General features: G+C 40.4%; 2 protein-coding genes across 3 annotated transcripts; one reads left to right on the top strand and one right to left on the bottom strand.

Moving 5' to 3' along the window:
* Positions 1-166: 166 nt before the first annotated feature.
* LOC121616313 (DCN1-like protein 1) lies at positions 167-7,056 on the bottom strand (the record flags this gene model as incomplete). Its single annotated transcript, XM_041951044.1, has 7 exons — positions 167-1,798; positions 1,892-1,988; positions 3,741-3,823; positions 3,915-4,045; positions 4,354-4,522; positions 4,655-4,871; positions 6,961-7,056. Coding segments are annotated over 7 exons (873 nt in total), but the record flags the coding sequence as incomplete, so codon positions are not given.
* A 2,664-nt stretch (positions 7,057-9,720) lies between these two features.
* Positions 9,721-20,019, top strand: tfdp1a (transcription factor Dp-1, a). 2 transcript variants are annotated; one of them, XM_041950717.1, is made up of 12 exons: positions 9,721-9,788; positions 11,837-11,922; positions 12,153-12,219; positions 12,438-12,559; positions 13,818-13,939; positions 14,640-14,805; positions 14,953-15,099; positions 15,188-15,256; positions 15,581-15,732; positions 17,005-17,171; positions 18,607-18,682; positions 18,807-20,019. In XM_041950717.1, the coding sequence occupies exons 2-12, from the start codon at positions 11,911-11,913 to the stop codon at positions 18,943-18,945; spliced, it is 1,239 nt and encodes a 412-aa protein (XP_041806651.1). In that variant the 5' UTR covers positions 9,721-9,788; positions 11,837-11,910; the 3' UTR covers positions 18,946-20,019. The 2 variants fall into 2 exon arrangements, with proteins under 2 accessions (XP_041806651.1, XP_041806652.1); XM_041950718.1 differs by lacking the exon at positions 9,721-9,788 and adding an exon at positions 10,977-11,024.
* The last annotated feature ends 709 nt before the right edge of the window (positions 20,020-20,728 follow it).

Here is a 20,728-nt window from a genome sequence, read left to right as displayed (position 1 = left end):
GTGTCTGAACTAAGTCACACTGGGGATCCCTAAAATGATTTTTGCTAAATAAACTTTGATTGTTGGCTACACTGTCTGGGGTTTCCACACTCCTCCCTCAACATGTTTCTCAATCCCTCCTCTGTCCAAAGCACCTTTATCAAATCGAGAAGCACTATTTAGAAAATCTTGGTAAATATAATTTATTAACAATCAACAACATGGAGGGATATTCTGAAAAATGAAAGCCTTAACACATTCAGATCAGAATGGTTCCAAGTCTTTTTCACACACTCAGAATGAAACACTCTCCTCTAAGCAGCTGCACTACTCCGTATGTGATATAAAATGTGAACATTATCAAACCCATCAACAACAAACGGACTATTTCCATGTATGATTATGGAAAAAACTCATGCTTTATTCATCTTTCTTAAATGAACAATATACTTAGGCTACTTACATGATTTATCAACAATATATTCTAATTTTCACTACCTTCAGTAACACTGGACAGATGGGCTTGAACAGAAACATAAATAAACAGAGATATTTATTCTTAAGGCTTACTTTGTCGTCCTGTTGTTGCCCTCTTTAGTGTCCTGGCTTCTGATCTAAGAGCTTCGCTCTGCCATAACATACAGATATGTGCCATGCAATCCTAAGGGTCTGCAACTTCTTTAATTTAAATTTCACCACAATGCTGCCCAATAGTCACTTTAGCATCGTTAATGTCTCAGCGGGATCATCTGATTGAAACAAGTGTGTCAGTTAGAAAGAAATGATCTCTTGAAAGCAAAATGGCGGGACTGTGGACAGGACTGACGACATTACATTTAGGATTCAAGACCCATTCCCAGCTGAGATTAACCTGAAAAATGAATTCCACAAACCAATATCAATCCTCAAATTAAAGCACTGCTTTTCACTCAGTGAACATGTATTTGTGAAACCAGCCCGAGGTCACTCAAAATGTGTTTAACATGCTTTCAATGAGAAGCTCACAATTCCATGACATGACAGATCCACCTAATAATTAAACCACCAGCATATCATCCACAATACTGAGGCGTCCTGTTAGAGATCTTAGCATTTACTGTACATAAAAGAATCATCTTTTGCATTTATAAATTGAACATATTTATATTATTCTTCATATAGCTCTCTTTGTAAACTGTCCCAATAGATACAGTATGTACAGTAAAAACTGCAACAGTTCTGTTGGTGCTGGTGTAGTGAGCACTCTGTCCCAAAGTTAGAGCAAGACATGGGAACTTAGCACAGTCACTCAGAGCTTCATATAACAAAACAAAGCTGACTAGGAAGAATCTTAAAACACACAGTTTTCTCCTCTCCAGTCCCTTTAGAGTACACACAGCAGGCGAACCTCCTCTCAGCGCTGTGTCCATCCCCACTTACAGGGCTGTGGCCTGGCAGGTAGTGCTCCTCCTGGAGCAGAGCAGAGGGGCGTCCAGGACACTGAGGCTCCAGCAGGAGAGACGGAGGTGAATCTGGCATTGTCCATATGACGCCTCAGCCTCACGAGGACAAAAAATGTGGCCAGCTTGTTGTCGTAGTTTTTACTCAGCTCCCTGAAAGGTGGTTTGCTGACAGTTTCAAGTGCTTCTGTTTTCTCTCTGAAGTCTACAATTTTCACTTTTTTTTGTACAAGTCTTAAAAAAACTATGAAGTCACTGTAAAAGAAACAACGTTCTGGCTTTGCAGGGTCGGGGCTGGATTTAGAGAGTTTTGCGTTTTGATCCTGTTACAATTGGTCGAGCAAATTCCACAAAATCATCTATAAGGACTGGCCATGCTCCTGAGAAAGAGACAACCAAGGTGTCATTAGAGTCACAGCGATTCTTAGAGAGCAAATGGATCAATGCTAAATCTGAAGGACTTCCAAACTCACCTTCCTCATCATAGTTGGACATGTCATCTGCAATCATGTTACCAAAGTCCAACAATAGGTTCCATGTATCCTTTGGGATGGATCTTTTATGGTGTTCCTGTAATTAACAAGTGCTGGTGAACATCTACCATCAACATGCAGTTTTCATCTTTCTACAAAGACAAGGTATTTCATGTTCATACTGATGCTGCTGAAATGTGGCTGTACCGAATAGTTTGAAGCCTCATCCATCACACTGAATTTGAATTCTCAATCATCGTTTGAATGCCGTGCAGCTTTTTTGTCTGCATGTATTTATCGGGTTGAAACCCGGTATTTCTGCTCAGTAGCAGATAAAGATGAGGCTACACTAATATTACTAGAATTATACTATTTATAGAATTAGATTCCAGTGCTGGCTGTGTACGATTGTTTAAGACTCATGTGACCCAATTCCCAATAAGTCGAGAGCTTGGTAAAGCCCAAAAGTCAAAATTCATTTTAAAAAATCCTGTTTTTATAAAGCGAAGTATTCTGCTTCAATCCATATTTGTAGGCGTTCAGCCTTTTAAAAACATTTACACTGGCGCTCCATCAATATGTCATCACTTTCATATCAACGATGACGAAAGCTGAATCAATGAAGATCATTTAACCCAATGAATAACTTTGACATGACAAGACACATTTAAGGGTTCTGCTGAGGTTTTTGAATGAAGCTTCAAATGTAAAACACAGACATTTGGTTCAGCCCGAGTACCTTTCAGCATTAACTGTGCCTTCACAGGCTGGCATCAAATTCAGAATACACACACATGTACAAAAATCAATGAAGGTGATGAGGTCAAACACTAAATATATTGTCTTTGTACTGTTTTGAATTGAGTGTATTGAGTTTCAGAAAGGATTAGCAAATCATCACATTCTGTTGTATTCATGTTTTACACAGTGGCCCAACATTTTTGGGATCTGGGTTGTATCTCTACAATCAAAAGTGTTGACATTTTTGCCACTACAACACCTTCATGAGGCTAAAAGAGTAGAACAAACAATCATATTGCAATTATTTTGACATATATTGCAATTGCAGTATGAGTCCCGATTTTGATGGAATTGTAATTTTTCCATTTTATTTTAACTGAGAAAACAGAAAAAATTATAAAGATGTGATTTTTGCTGGGGTCGACACAAAACAAGCATGTTTTCTTTACATCTGGAGAATATAACTTTAAGGCCACAGACCACAATGCTTCATTTATAATGTTGGCCTTTATCAAGAAATTACCGCTTCTGTAATTTGGATACTGCACTTGTGACTCTGACAATATTTCGATGAATTGTTCAGTCCTACACCATACAGTATATTACTCATGGACCAGTGAGTAATATACACATGCATGTGTTCTGCAGGTCCAAGGGTATACAGGTTTTTATTCCAACCAAACATCTGGTTACACTCGCTGGTCTGCCCTAACTGAATGAGTTTGTGCTGATCAGTGAGGTGTAATGAAAGTCAGCATCGCCTAGTTCCCCATCCCCGGACCAAATGAATTTTACTGAGGGATGCATCAATACAACTTTTTCTCACCCAATTTCAATACCGATACCTCAGCTCATGGTAGCTGGTGATACCAAGTACTGCTCTGATGCTCTCTCTTCTTTCCCAAATTTAAAAACAGTACTCCTGACTGAACAGAACTCACTGTTATGATTTTTGTTGATACCATGAAGCCAGAGATTACTCTGGCAATAAAACAGCCTGCCATGACTTGTGGAATTGTGTATTACCTGATGTGCTTTATAAAAGGTCAGCACTGGCGCTGATACCAGCACAACATATTTGATTGGTACATCTCTAATTTTGACTCACCAAAAGGAATCTGTTCCAAAGATCAAGGAACTTAAATCTTCCTGACAGAACCAGGTTCCAGTAGGCCACGGCCATCTCCAAGTCTGCACAGAGAGAAAAAGCAGAGCACTTCATTCCACCTGTGTGTAATTCATATACCATTCGGAAACCTGTTGTTATTGTCACCTTTCTTACCTAGACCCTTCTGTCCAGGGTTTTTGGCAAAGTTAAAGGTGAACTGGTAGAAGTCCTTGAACTTCCCACTGTCTTTGAGCTCCTGCTCTAATCTTGGCAAAAGGGCCTTCAGTTTCTCTGGGCTGTCACACCTAGATAAGAAACAATTTAAGCAACACAGACACCCGCGCCAGTCATAACACGACGGTCTTGATGCTGATGACAAACTGGCTGAAGTTAACTTTGACACATGAACCTCAGAAGGCAAAACACTGCAGCTCTTCCACTGAGTCATTCCACGAAGACACAGAATACTCAAGCTGTGGTTGAGTGGGTCTATATATAGACAGCCTTCCCTTCCTGGAGCTACACTAAGAGAAGCACCATGTGAAGCTACTTCGGGGTACGATGTTTATGTCCCGTTTGGAGCGGGTCACACCATGCTGATGTCAATACTCACCCGAGCTCCGTCATTCCGTCCAGAAACTCCTTCTTAGTGAACTCGCACTGAGTGGCGGCGCGAAACTTCCACGCAACGACCAACACGGTGATGCTGGCTGGATCCAGCGAGAGGTCATCGCAAAACTGTTGGATACCATCAATACCGATCTTATTCTCATCCTGAGGATCTATTAAAGGAAAAAAAAAAACAGTTACACTATAACACTTTTTGCAAACTTTTAAATAATACAATCCTTTTTGGAGTAACTATATCCTAAAAAATATGTTAAGTAACAGTGCAAAACACAGACTGGTATTACCTTTGTAGCGATTGTAGAGCTGCTCCAGCTTTTTCCGGTCTACTGACGTTTTCATGGATTCCTTACAGTACAGATCTGGATTCTGAAAGTAGTTGTCGGTAGCAACTTCTAGTTTCCAGTCATTCTGTGTGAGGCAGTACACAGCTGTCTTCTCCCCAGCCTGTGTGAAGGACATGAACTGCCGTACCTTGTCCCTCTGCGAAGACTTCAGCTTATGCTGTGTGAGTACAGGACAGGGGCCGTCAGACACGGGCGCGATCAGACCAGGGAGTACAGACAACAGCATGCAAACACAGAGCGAAACACAGACAAAAACACACAGCGAGACACACACATCCACAGGCATTCAGGCAACAGTTAAGAGGACAGAGAGGACAGAGAGGACTGGGAGACACTCAGAAACACTCTGACACATTTCAAAAGGTTAGTCCGTCACGCTGACAAACACACGTTATAGGTGGTGAGCCAAGACGCTTTGGCGGTAATTATGCCCCGTCCAAGAGCAACACGGATTTTTCTGAAGGGGGATGTTGTGGATTCTCAAAGCACATGCTGTACCCTGGAGGGCCCCTCAGATAACTACAGCCATGATGTAACATGAGCAGGGAAATGGGATGCCATCACCAGGACCTAGAGGTGCAACAAGTCTGGAGTGTAACACTAGCACCATGCCAGATATACTTGGCAATATTAAGAAAAGAAACATTTTAATGGAATAACAATATTGTCAGACTGTATTGTCAGAATTGTTTATACACGTGTGAAGATATTTTGCAGTCTGGACATTTGCACTTTTCTAAAATCTTTAAGAAATCAGTTCTGAGCGGAAGCATGAAATAACATTCAGTGCAAATTTCACCAGAAACTGTATCATCAAATTATGCATCAATGCAGCCACTGAAGACCAGTAATAAACAATACTTAACTTTAAAGTCATTGCCATGCTTTTAACCAAATCTGAGGCATATCTAGTTTCCTAACACTGTATCGATGTTATGCTTAATTGATTTATAAATTACTGACTTTAAATAATTGGCAACAATACTGATAGTTCATTAAAGTTTAAGTCATTTTTAAAGCAAGAATTATCAGTTTGAATAAAAGAAAAGTCAAAATTCACAGGTTGCAGCTTTTTAAAAGTGAACATTTCCTAGTTTCTTTACTTCTTTACACTGTGACGTAAACTGAATATCTTTGGGAAAAAACAAGACATTTGAGTTTGTCAATCTGGGCTACTGGAAACACTGATCAACACTGATCATTCAGCATTTTCTGACATTTTATAGACCAACCGACGAATGAATTTATTGAGAAAATAATCAACAGATTCATCCTCAGTGAAAAGTGTTAGTTGTGGCATAAAAAATCCCAAATCTCTAGTTGTCAGTTTAGGATCTTGTCACTTTCTTAGTCTTTTATGATAGTAAAATGAACATATTTTCGGGTTTTGGACTGTTAATTGGACAAAACAACGAACTAAAAGACGTAGCCTTGGGCTCTGGGAAACTATGATGCACATTTTTCACTGTTTTCTGACATTTTGTGGACCAAACGTTTAACTGAGTGAATACACAGCATCTTAGCTGATAAAGCAGATAATCTTATATTAGAGCCGTTGTGGAAATGATCCTGAAATATGTATCGATCACCATGCCATCTCCTCACACCGGCTGCAGTATCTGAGCACTTGCACTTCAGTGAAGAGCAGCATTTCCTGAAACCGGAGACTCAAACTGTGAGTTCACCAAGCTGCTAATCACTTCACCAACCATCACTGATTTCTCTTAATAACGACCACATGAAGTCAAACGTCTGCCCTGGCTGCTGCTCACACAGCACAGATTATTGTGCGACCAGATGGGTGATGGCGTTAGGTTAGCATTATCTAAATACCAACAGCTAGTAACTTATACTGGCTAACGTTAGCTAAGTTAGCCAGAATGTATCACTGGCATTAACGATGGAGATAGTATCACGGGAATACTCTGGTAGTATGGTTATGAATATGCCGGGATTTCACTCAAACGATCCTGTGTGTGTCGGTCTTTGAGGTCCAGCGGCTGACCTGCTCACAGACCAAGTTGCCAGACTGCCAAAAACACCAAAAAGGGACGTGTAGCTAGCTAGCTGCTCTCAAAATATCAACTGACCTTCCCTGTAATAGCAGCGAACACAAGTAACTGAGCACAGCAGGCTTGCCAAAACGCGACACAGCATGTACTTTGATAATACGACAACAGTCTTCAACGTAAGCCATAATGGCACCAAATCCAATGCCTGGGTTTCTGTTTATTTTGGTTACCTACCATTTTCACACCCGCTGTATGACCAGTTTGGTAGCCCGACTGTCGCTCATTGTGCGCATGCGCGGAAGTAGTCGACCAGTTATTGTAGGTTTCAGTAGAAAGATGAGGTTAGCAGTGGCTGCTCTGTTATATGTCTCTTTTATAATTATTTGCTGAAATTAATCCATGTGTATGTGAGAGAGAAATAAAGTGAGATTTGAACTCGGCTTTGTTATTCCATGCACAACACAGGAAACTTCCCTAACTGTAAACACTGTTCAAAATAAAGCTGAACCCCACCCTTTACTACCTACTCCTATGCCGTCTCTAACTACCAACACCCACACATACACACCATCACAAACATGTAACATGTTGAACACCATCTGCAAGAAGCAGTCCTTCCTCCACTGCACATCAACCAGTGTCCTAACAACATGCAAATAGCAGCAAAGTGGGTACTTCAGGGGCCCCAGGAATCCAGATGTCTCTCATTTTATCTGTAGCATTCAACAATATCTAGCGACGTGATAAAGGTCCAAACAGGGGTAGTCCACTATTTTGCCTTATCTTGAAGCTTTGTGTTGATGTGCCTTGCTGTGTCACATCTATTTTTGAGACCTTAGTTTTGTGATTATGTAATGCATGTTCTTAAACTAATGTTTTTAATCAAATTATCCCACAGCAAATCTGAGGCTAGGTAGTGTTCAGGCGAAGATCAAGCCTCCACTTTGTGAGTGCCATGCCAATAAAGCAAATTTGAATTTGCGAGAGATGTGTAATGTTGCTCCAACAGACTAGTCCTGATAGATGTTCTTTCTTTCTAGCTCAAAACATTGTCATCTCATTTGTTTTCACTGTTGTGTGACATCTGAATTTGAGTCATTATATAACATGAGAAAAAAAAAACACAAGTGCTTTCTTTGCAAGAAAATGTCACTGTTGTCTGTTGGGCTAGCTCATCTAAGTTTTATCTCATGTGAAAATGAATACACCCTTCAACAAGTGTGAATGACACACACAGCACTGTTGCTGATAGAATATCTGTGGATGTCAGCCTTCCTTTTTTTTCTTTTTTGTTTTACAGTGAAAAAGGCCTGACTGGCAGACTGACAGGAGCACACTCACTTCAGAATAATTGACTCACAGGATGCAGCATGCGGGTTACAATTATGTAGAGGGAAAACTATGAAACACATTCAGTGGGGTTTCTAATAAGAGTGTAGTTGGGAAACCATTTTAAATACTCTAATACTTGAGAATACTAGTGAAGAACAGAAATTGGTCATTTGAACAATGAATGAAATTGTGAATCTCAAATTGACTAAATGTTGGTCACTCTAATTAGGCACATATAGGAGTCAACCTTTATGCTTCAAGTGTACCTGCAGTTAATAAATCACACAGCTCATGATAGAAAAAAGGCAGTTTATTATTATTAAATTATTATTTTGTCAGTATCAGATCCAGTTGAGATAAGTGACAGTTCATATTGCATCTCGGATGTCGACTTATCGCATGCGACTGAATTGTGCTTCCCATCTCACATTTGATGTGGTCTATAGTAAACGGACACTGCTGCCAAATGGAAAAAATAACACATTTTGCATCCTGTCAATTATGTCTTCCATTATGATTTATGGCTGTTACAAAGCCTTTACAACCCTGGCAGGAATATAAGGTTACGTTCACACTGCATGCCTTGGTCTTCAATTCAGATTTATTTCTCAGATCTGATTTTTTAGTTTGGCTGCTCATATTATTTTTTTAAATGTGTCCAATGTCAATGTCTAGGGTGAACTGGTAACAGTGCTGAACTGACCCGCATGCACAAAAGAACATTAACAAAGACGTCACATGCAGCATGTTGTTGTATGAAAGTAAACATGGAGGCTACTGAAGTCAGTTTACAGTTTCATTTATAGGTTGATGTGCAGTGGAAGCCAGCAAACTTGTAAACAGATGATGAGGAAATAAATTTTTTATTCTGGGTTTTTTATGAGCCCAACAGACCAGCTTGTGACCAGACCAGACCAGACAGAATTGTGACAAATGTTGATGTAGAGTGATGTAAAACACTACATGCAGACTGCAGGCACAAGTAGCCCACATTTGGTGTTTTATACCTGTTTTTTGACAACAGTCTGAACACCGCAAATCACATGGAATCTGATCTTCTCATCCTCATTATCATCTGCTCACAAATTCACTGTCTTCCAATGCACATCAACCTATGAATGAAACTGTGAATGCTGACTTCATTGGCTTCTGTGTTTATTTCTGTATGACACCATGCTGTGTGTGATATCATATGAAGTACTAAGTGTTCTTTTTTGTCAGTTCAGGACCGTGACCAGGTCACACTGGAATCTGACATGTAAAGAATAATGTGAACAGCCAAAAACAACAACAACAAAAAAAAACAGATCTGAACAATAAATCCGAATTAAGCACAACGGCTTACAGGCTGAAGCAATGCAATCCAAATATGTCCTCAATACATTTTTGCGCAAACCTTACTTGAAGTCAGAGCTGTAGTAAAGTTAAGCTTTGAATCAACAGGGTTAATGAGAAGCACAGGAGTAAAACGTATCCTCGTACTCCTGAGCAGTAGATGGCGGTGTATGCATCTTTGAATCTGGTTGGTATCCACCAATCCCAAGAGACGCAGGTTGTGGGCATGAGCTACTTTGACTGCTTTGCTTTCGTCTCATCGATGCTGTCCAATCAGAGGCCGCCAAAGCGAGACACCGCCAAGATCAGATTGTGAGACGTGCTGTTGTAGCAAAGCTAGCAGAGAGTGCATAGAAAAGGCTAACAGACGATTTGCTAACTTGTGAAGTGCACCGGTAAGCCACATTTATCGACTTGTGGCTTGCTACCCAGCTGCCGCAAAATAAAGTCCTTTACGTTAGATATGTGTTTTGCAAGTTATTGCGCTTTTAAATGTTTTGAAAAGGTACTGCCGACACGCATAAAGCTAACCATGGGAAAAAAATACAGCTAATTGTGGCAGCGTCCTGGGTGACAGCTGTGGATTAGCTCGTTCGCAAGCTACTAGCTAGCTATCGTATCGTCAGTTGGCTAACAAAGCGCCGGTGGTTCTGGCTTTTCAACCGTAATCGCGAGTTAGCTGGTTGCTCAAGTAGTCAGTCGGCATTGCTAACTAGAAACGCACTGGTCGTCGCTGTACTCAATGCGTTAACTTTATCGTCTGAGGGGTTGCTAACTTAACGTATGTAGCAAACGATAGCGGGGTCATTAGCAGGGTTTTGGTCAGTTGAATTTAACGGTCCACGGTGATTGTGATCGAGCAGGTCACATTAACATACCTCTGCTCGTTTGCTATTAAACGGTACGTTTGTTTCAGAGTTTATACGAACGTTCGTGTCCTGAAACTACATAAAAACAAATGCTCAATATACGTTCAGCGATTGAATGGACCACACACATAACGTTAATGTATCCAATGTTAGTCGTCGTACGTCGATATTCAAATTAAAATAACCATCTGAGTTAGGTATGTAGTTTAATACGTTACAGTAAAACGTAAGGGTTTATGAATGACAAGCTCACTAAGTTTGTTGACAGATAGCCATAAAAGATCAATGACTGTCAATAAACCACAATTAAACACCCATAATTACCAGTAAGTAACGGGTATTTCAGAAGTTGTGACGAAAAATTTTGTATGACTTTAAATGTATAAATACATTCACAGTCTGAATAAGACACATCTTGTTTCTATGTAATCAACTGTAATCTGGTTACTTTTTCAATGACTCGTCTCTCTCCGGTTGGAAACGATCACTTTTTATACAGCTTCAGTACTCGACCAACAGGCAAATCCTGGCATTACTTACTGTATAATGGCAAGAGACAGAAACTTAAGGAAAAAAAAACAAACAAGAATTAAATATTCAACAATATTAAAATATTTTGTCATTGGAATTAACTATAAAATTATTGAAAAGTACTTCGACATTGCTTAGTTTGTTTCCTGTTTGGTAGGGATTTAGACCTCCTCTTCCTCCATTCTCAAATGCCAACAACAACAGCCGTCGAAGAAACAGGAGAGTGCACTCGTAAGTGCACAGAATCTCTATATTATCTTCATTCATCGTGCGAAATGCTCACACATTTCGTAAATGTTAACCCGTACTTAACATTGTTTGGAACCTGCAGCACAGGACCAATAATAGCAAAATTTTATGTGAATCCTTTCAAAACGTGCATAAGCTAACTAGCTAGCTAGCGCAAGCAAGTTGAATCTAACGCTAACTGTTAGCAGTAACAGTTAGCTAGCTGCATTCAACAAAAGATTGTTCATTGCTATCGTCGTGTGATATGGATGCTGTTACTATCGGATGCAACAGTAATATTTGTAACCGTATGGCGCTTTCACTTTGGTCGAATTAATAGTTTTACGCTAATGTGATAAAGTTAGCAGGTTTCCGTGACCTGTAGCAGAAGTTCGACGATGCCTCTCCTCCGGACGTGCTCGGTACCTGAAGTAGGCCTTGTGCACACTTAGCGTAATAAAAGTTGTGAGCATCAAGGGCTTGTTTAATACGGTTTTCTGCATCCACGGTGCATTCAGAAATGCCCCCCAGAGGTTCATAGAATTGAGAGTGGTCGAAAATATACACGTTTTCCATCAGTTTTGTCTTGTAAGAAGAATACCCGGTAACTCAAGCTAACGTGAGTGATGTAGCTTTGTACAGTGTGCTGGCAGCAAGCAGTTCAAATGGGCCTCAGATAGAAGTGCAGTTAAATTTCACACCAAGAATAGTAAAATATGCTTAAGCTCAGCAAATAGACTGGGAAAATGTGATGCTTGTGTGACATGAGAAACTTACCACTGTCACTTAATAGTTTGCCCTCTTTCTGTCACCAGGGGTCTGAATAGTGACAGATAGAAGAACATTTTCTTTTTAGCCTGAAGCTCAACTCCTTCGGTCCTTTGGGATCATGGCTAAAGATGTAAGTAACCGTATACGTATTTTTTGTTTTTGTCTTTAGTCGAAATTAATTTGTGTGCCACCTTGTTGGCACTGAAGCTGAGGTTAGAGGAAGGTGTATTTCTTGCTATGAATTAAGACATCTCCTATAACCTCACGTTTCTTCTTCTGTACATCTTTAGTACGACTGGACTCATGTTACAGCTTTAATTTTGTGATTTTTGGGGAGTATTAAGTTCTTGTCCTTCGCAGGCTGGTCTGATTGAAACAAATGGAGAGCTGAAGGTTTTCATCGATCAGAATCTGAGCCCTAGCAAAGGTATAAGTTGCTACTAATTGCCTTTATACAGCAATGACACACTGTGTGCAGTATTTTCATTACATTACATACAGTCTAGTTTCATTGATTGCCTGTCTTACAAGGGAAACACTGTTCTTTATGGTGTAGGCCTGTGTGCTTGTAGTTGGACGATAGGGGGCAATGGAGTATCAGTCAAGAGCTCTACTCATTACTGGTCTTCTCATGTCTTCTATTAGGTGTCCTATCTTTGGTTACTGTCCAGCCTACAGCTGCCCCTGTGGCCAAACAGCTACTACCCAAAACTCTTGGGCCATCCAATGTGAACATTGCTGCACACATGCAACATGTGCCACACATGGTGAGTGATGCTCCACACAACTGCCACACTATATGGTCTAATTTTCGGGCCTTTGTGCTTTCAAAGCCACATTTGCATGAGCGTTTAGAACCTTTCAACAGATACTAAACGTTCAGCTCTCTAAATTTTTAGTAACCTGCACATGTATATGTGTACAGATTTCCTTGCTGGGTTTCTCTGCTATGTCTTACTGTTGTGTAAGCCCCTCCATTATCATTGTGAGGTGACCGGGAGGAGGGTAGGTGGAGGCAGTTGATCCTAAGCTTATCAACTCTACAGTCAGCAGGATTACACCCATCATCCCATTATATACATGGAATATATACATAACGGAAATCAGCTTAGATAACACCTTACTGAAGGAATAGATCACCTGTCTCCTACATGCTTCAAAGTGCTATTAGGGATGTACATTTTAAGTAATTTCTGTCAGCGATCATCTGCCATGTTCATAACCAATAACTGATTAACCAGTTAGGTATCTGAAATACTATGTATTCTTCCTTCATTAAATCTTTATATAAACAATTGTCAGTGGCCATTTCTGCAGCACAGTCCCATTAAGTTGGGCATTTGAAACATAAATAATGTGTATTATGAAAGGAGTTTTGTTGAGTCACAAATTGAATGTCATCCAATTGTGCTCTATCTGCTCTACCTGTTGTTAAACAAATGGTCAAACAACTTTAAGTGTTAAAATAATTTAAGTTTAAGGGTAATTGCATGCCACGTTTATTATTAAGCACTCAACCCATCCCTGTATCATCAAAAAGGGCTGTAGTCTGCAATAAGAGATGAGTGAAGTTGTCAAGGACAGCAACCTGTCTCCCAATGGTGAGAAGACAAAACAGATAATTGTTTACATCAGGAGGACAAGGGGAGACAACTTGCGAGTGCACTGTTCCACCATGGAGAGGGTTGAAATTGCCAAATTCCTTCGTGTTCACATAATCAATGTCTGTCTTGTTTCCTGAAAACAACCAGTCTGGCAAAGAGCTCAACAAGTGTTGAGTGCACTTACTTAGTTTTGAATGTATTGTTACACAGAACAAGGACTGTGGCTTTTGTTCTCCATCACTTGCATTGAAAATGTAGTAGGAGGGGATCTTTTATTGGCCAGTATTAACAGGAGGAAAGATTACAGCAAAGAAAACCTGTTTCAGTATTCTTAAGGGCACCTGACTATTTTAAGACAGCCTTGAGAAATTCTGAAACCCATTCTTTAATATTTTCTTTCCTCTTCTTTTTTCTCCTATAGGTGATTGGAACACCCCAGAGGCCTACAGTATCCAATACCATTTTGGTAAACAGTCCACATACACCTAGTTCCCAGTTCCTTGCTCAGAGTCAACCATCCGATGCCTCTCCATGGTCGTCAGGGTGAGTGTTCAAAGGGCATGCGTGCCTTGGGGACAAGAAATGTAACAGCCCCCACACTGATAAAACCTATAAACCAATACAAAAATGACAGTGACCAACAGAAACCACAGTTAGACATTAACAAAAAGTAAAAATTGTATTTTGAAATGTAAGGCTTAAACTTCCCAGCTCAGCATGGCATGATGGGAAATGCGGGTCATCGGGATAGCTCCAGCATTCAGCAAACTTGGTACAAAAGAGAGGTGTGCGTGTGCCTGTGGTAGTGTCCAGAGAGAAGGACACTCTGCTCCACCTAGATTACAAAGTGTAGATAAATATATTTATCAGTGCCTTTTTTATTGGGCATCAATATTATCAACATCACGTTTGTGCACGTATTGTTGAAAAAAATCAGAAGCCTAAATAAACACTTCAGGTCATGATTACGCCCATGAGACACAGCTGAAATATGATTCACCGGTTTAGTGTCAAAGAAAAACGTAGCATCTTGTATTTGGGGATATTATGGGTTTTACCCAGATGCCAGAAGTGAGCCAGGGGGCTATGTAACAATCTGTGCTCTGTGACTATTCAGCATCGTGTTCTGTTTAGAATTATCTTCTGTTTATTATCACAGTCATAATGATAAACTGCTCTTACGGAGGGCATTACAAAGTTTTGATCAACAGAGGCTAATGTGTGGGATCTGTTCTGTCTGCAGGAAACGTGGCAAGAAAGGGGAAAAGAATGGGAAAGGCTTGAGGCATTTCTCCATGAAAGTGTGTGAGAAGGTGCAGAAGAAAGGAATTACCACCTACAATGAAGTGGCAGATGAACTGGTCGCAGAATTCAGCTCTTCAGACAACCACATGTCACCCAATGACTCAGTGAGTGCTGCATTTTCTCAGAGTGATGCAAACCCATGCAACATCCAACAAAAATTTGTGAAAGGGCACGATATATTACTAGATCGTACAACTAAACTATCTTTTAACATTTTTTGGTTATCTTAAGTCTTGTTTTTTTCATTTTAGCATGTGTATGACCAGAAGAACATTCGGCGGCGTGTGTACGATGCACTTAATGTGCTCATGGCCATGAACATTATCTCTAAAGAGAAGAAAGAAATCAAATGGATTGGCCTCCCCACCAACTCAGCGCAAGAGTGCCAAAACCTCGAGGTAAAAGCACCCAGTGAAAACCATTCTGTTGGAGACATCGCGCCTTTTGTTATAATTCTTAATCATCATTCCTTTATTTCAACTGTAGGTGGAGAGACAAAGGCGGCTGGAGAGGATTAAGCAGAAACAATCACAGCTTCAGGAGCTAATACTGCAGGTGGGAATGAATGCTTGTCTTCAGGGGCGTCTTCATATGTAGCCTCCATGCCATGGTTCTGCTGGAGATGGCCATTAAAACAGATGCAGATTTGGTACTTACAAAAAAGTAATATTTTGGCCTGAATTCCAGATGTTTGGACTATTAGTCTGTCCATCTTTGGTTTTAGACAGTTTACATTAATAATTTACTTTAATGATATGTACGCACAGCTTTATAATGTACGTCACATCCCTTTAATGCCATGGTGGTGGCACGGCTCTGTTCAGTTTAAACTGAAAGCTCTCTGTAGCTGTGTCATCTTTCTTTGATCTTGTCTTACAGCAAATAGCTTTTAAGAACCTGGTTCAGCGGAACAGACAGACAGAGCAGCAGGCAAACAGACCTCCACCTCCCAACTCCATCATCCACCTTCCCTTCATTATTGTCAACACCAGCAAGAAAACCGTGATCGACTGCAGCATCTCCAATGACAAGTATGTGATTGCACTAGCCTTCGTGTTCAGCACTTTTATTAGAAAGGCTGTATTTCTTCAAGGCTCACGTTGTTTAAATTAATATCAAAAGAACAGTGTAGTGATGAAAACATCACTATGATTTAACCGCCCTGTAATGTATGAATACATTCAGACTATTTGCCCTCCTAGCCCAGTTTGACCTAAAGGATTATTATCCCTGGTTTTAGGAGAAAAGGTCTATAATTCAAGGCACATTATCATTAATTTAATACACAAGCAATGTGACATAGTTGTATTTAGAGTCTAGTTAGGCTGGTGAAATGTATCATTTGCAGGTTAATAGTTTTCTGGCTTTGGCAGGAAAGCTTAAAGTTCTTTAGAAATCTTGAGTAATAAGTTATAAAGGTTAGGCCAGTGTGCAGATGACTCTGAATAACTTTGAATATGTGACCTTTCCACACATAATAATTAAGGCTTATATTGGATGAAAAGATGTCCACCTTTCCTTTTTATGCAAGCAAGCTGTCATCCATGGATGGAACACAAACAGTCCACTGACATGCAATTAATCCTATCGTGCTTTCAGCCCTTCTAACCCTGTTTTATTTCTACAAGTAGATGTAAAGGAAACGTATATGGCATTATTACGGTTTGCATGGTACTCATGGTACTGTGGTGCATGACTTGGTTGCAGCTCGGAAGCAGCTATTGTTGAAGTTACCTTCTGTGCAACCACAAGTTAGCTTTTATGATTATGGGTGATAAAAGCTCATAGAAAATGGATTTAAACAGTCCCATCAGCATGAATGAGAGCATATCTATACTGTCATGGTTTAATATGTAATGAAAGCATGCACTTAATGCACTACTCACCAGGCCTGTGGTTGAACATTATATTTCTTTATACAATTAAAGAATGAATGCTAAATAAGATGCAAAAAGTCACTGAATGATCCTCTAATGCACTGCAACAATTAGCAAGAAGTTCACCATCCCATTGTTGCCTCTGAAGACACTGCCTTTTTGAGTATAGCTTCTTTAATCTATGTCGAAGGTGTCTGTGGTGCTAGATAGGAGAGGACAAAACAAGGCTGGTTAGAGCGCACACTGAATTACAAACATTGACAAAATCTGATAGACTGCATTTCTAGCATTCAATTCAATATGTACTCACTGTTACTAAAAACTCAAAGAACAAACCTTAAAAGATTTGGAACACTAATTGTTTGGTTAAAAAATGATAATTCACCATTCCTTATGTCTCCTGTTCTTCCTCTTTCTTATCTGCAGGTTCGAGTATTTGTTCAATTTTGACAGCATGTTTGAGATCCATGATGACATCGAGGTGCTGAAGCGTATGGGCATGGCCTGTGGTTTGGAGGTGGGAAAATGTTCTCCAGAGGATCTGAAGGTTGCACGTAGCCTGGTGCCCAAAGCTCTGGAGCCCTACGTTATAGGTCAGTGCCACAACCCCACATGCTCATATTGAGTCAATAGTCAGTGTCACTGTTCATGCAAACAGCCATTTTCACATTAAAAGCCTTTACTTAGTGAAGAGAAAGCCTTTCAATGCGAAGCAGCTGCGGGAAGTGCAGCTGTAGACGCTACCAGAACTGTGTTTGTTGAAGTGGTTTAGGACCTTTTTTAAGGATTTTATTGGTGTGCCGATCAGTTTTAAAGGAAAAAGGCAGCAACCACAGTGAGCTGGTCAGATTACGATCTGCAGGGTGAAAGGCTTTTATTTCTCTTTCGGTTAATTCTCTATGTCTCAACACGTCACCAAGGTAACAAGCTTTTGCTGTGCCTCTTTTTGTATGGATGATTGCTGTCATCAGGTCCACATCACCACAAGCACAGCAGTACGGCAGGAGTCTCAAGTGCATGGAAATATGACTTATGAGGAGTAAACTATGAAGTTATACTATTTAACCTCCAACGCAAATTTTGACAGCAACTCTGGTCATTTGTTTTGATAAAAAAATAAAGGTGTTAAACTAAACTTGAACTCTTACACTACAAAATTACAGGTTTCAGAGAGGTTTGATGGTCAGATTTTTGGTTGGCATGCTATTAATATGAAGTATGATGGTGCAATGATATTTTTTCAATCTTAAAGGTGCACTGAATAAGATATAGCCAGGTTCTGGTGCCTGCGGTGGAAACACCAGCAGCCCCCTGGTGTTCCGAGCTGCAGACTAGAGTCAGCTTGAGCTAACTAGCTAGCGCCAGCTAGTAGCTACAGCAAAGAGGTTAGCAGTTACCCTGGCGATATACCTCATAAAGGTGGGCAATTCTCACACATTGTACCTTTAAAAGGAAAGTCCTGCCTGTTTTGATTTCATAAACTGTCTCTGGCTGACTAGCGTAGCATTCCTATCTGCACAGCCTGTCAATGACAGTCAACTGCTGCACTGTTTTCATAGCACAACTGTGAAGACCCACTGAGCGCAGTTCAAAGTTTGCCCCTATTCACTTTCCTCTGGGAATTGGCCACTTTGCAAGGCCTTTTGGGATTTCAGGTGCCGAAATTTTTTGTTGTATGGAAATAAGGGCACAGTTTGCCTTGCGACTTCGCTGTGATTTGCTTGTGGTTTGTCAGTAAGTATAGTCTGCAGGGCATGGATGTCTGTGGAAGAGAAGATTATTATTGTAGTTTGTGGCATTTCTCTGTCCCTTGTGTCTAATTTTGCTGATACAAATAAAGTGCTGTTTCACGCAAAGTTAGATCAATTGGTGGAGAAAGTCTTAGCCTGCTCATTGATAAATTGTCACAAGAAGTACATGAAGAGATGTGGCACAAGTCTTCACTGTTACCAGTAGTGGAACTGCAGAGGAGATTGATTTTTGGGATCGTCATATTACCTTATCTTGATGCATTTCCCTTTTTTCCAGAAATGGCAAAGGGTCCCATCAGTAACGTCTACATCACTGGAGGGTCCTCTGCCAATGGAGCCCGTTACCCTGCAAGGTGAGAGTTCTTACGTGTCATTTCACCTATAGGTTTGGTAGAAATAGGCTGTTGTTTTGCTCCTTCACCTTTTCCACCATGAATTTAAAACAACTGAAAAAGTTTGCTCCTCCTCTCCTTGTAGTGATGGTTGCACTGATGGCACCATGGCCTCCAGCTCAAATGACTCTCACTACAGCGGGTCTCGCGTGGAGACTCCAGTGTCTTACATGGGGGATGATGATGATGAGGACGAGTATGACGAGAATGACGATGAAGACTAAGCTGTCTACGCCTCGCCACTCCAACAAGCACAGTCCTTCAAACCACCCTCACCGTGGGAATTTAAATCCCTTTTTTGTGTGTGCTTCTTCAACCTTTTCCCCTGTTTCCCATGCCTGTATTTCTGTCTGGCTTTCTCAGGGGTGTAGATGAATATTGAAAGAACAGAGGTGTGTATTGCACCCATCTTTTTTCTGCTCCTGAATCTCGTGCACCTGCACCACAGCTCTGGGGGAGGTGTCGTCCAAGGGAACTGTAGTCTGTGGCCCGGCCACCACGCTGAAGTCTTTGTATGTCTAATTCACTTCTCAATAAGCCATCCCACTACTAAAAAAAAAAAAAACTCTGTAAAACCTACTGCTGTTGGAGAATGTATAATGTACTTGTTTGACTAGTTATTCCTATTATTTTGCAATTACATATGGCAGACGTGATGATCAAAATGTTCCACGATGGCCAAAGTGTCTGCTTTAACATGCTGTGTTAGTGCAACACCATGGATTCTGAATGGCCTAATACAGTTGCCATGGCATCCCAGGATGGGGCTCCATAGGATGTGTTGATACTTTTTGTTTTGTGTTCTGGGCAATAATTTGAAATAGTTTCTTATCCCCCATTGTGTTGGGCTGGCTTCCTTCTGTTCTGTAGGCAGCTGCTTTCATGATCTTTTTCGCTAGTTTTTTTTTTGTTTTTGTTTTTTTGTATTCTGGAGTTTCTGAATTCTCCATCACCGCCCTGTTAATGCCTTGGTAGTGTTTACAGAATAATGGCACCAGCAAGGTAAATACTTTTATAACCCAGGCTCCTAATAGGTAAATAAGCTTTTTTTTGTGAATTACGTATATGAATCCTACGACGATTGTAGCTTATAGTATCCTTAGAGGCCAGTGGTAAAGATAGACCTTCAAAAATTATTGATGTAAAAAATGTGTGGTTGCATAGGTCTTTGTGTACTCCCTTCAAAGATCTCCCTTTTAAAACTTAGCAACACGTGTACTGACTCTTCCAAATACCTTTTCTGTAATCTAATATAAGTTTGCAAATTAAATATAGATTGTTTTAATAATTTTGCATCTATAATTCATGTGGCTGTTATGCAGAAATACGGTTACCTATTATATCAGGCCTGGTCTAATGAATGATAATTCTGATTTGTCGGCAGAAATCATAACTCACAGAGCATCAAATTTAACATTTATATGTGTGCACCTCAAGCAACTAGGCTTGTCACTGCTTTATTCCTCAAACATTTAATCTGCTAAAGGACCCGGTAGAAGAACATTTCAGTCGAGACCCTCAAGTCATTTGAGACTCATGGTTCTTTAAGAAAAGACTGGAGACTGCCTGGAGAAAGGTGGGTTTGGAGGGTGGTGTATGTCTGTCAGAGGAAAGCTACATGCTACACACTCAAGAAGAGGATAGCTATGAGGTGAGGATTAATTACATGCTGCTACTTATCATACCATTGCTTCTTATACTATGATTTTAATGTACAGAGGATTTACAAGAGCACTTGCTGACAAACTGTCTCTACCCCTCCCTTTTTTAATGAGGTGTTCCCAAATGTTTTTGACATGGAGAACTGATCAGCGCCCAAACGCAGCACGCAGCAGGCGCTGGACAGTAGAAGTTAAGCTCATTCACCCTCAAAATCTTGACAGACAATAGAGGGAACGTTCACTTTTGTTTTTCTCTTAAAACTGACATCTTTGTATGTACAGTACAGGATTATTTGTCGTTATAATCATTCCTCCTGCCCATGACAGCTGCAGGGCCATCTCTTCA

The sequence above is a fragment of the Chelmon rostratus genome, chromosome 13 (genome assembly GCF_017976325.1).
Source record: "Chelmon rostratus isolate fCheRos1 chromosome 13, fCheRos1.pri, whole genome shotgun sequence".
In the NCBI taxonomy this organism is placed as follows: Eukaryota; Metazoa; Chordata; class Actinopteri; order Chaetodontiformes; family Chaetodontidae; genus Chelmon; species Chelmon rostratus.
This window is presented reverse-complemented; position numbering and strand designations above follow the sequence as displayed.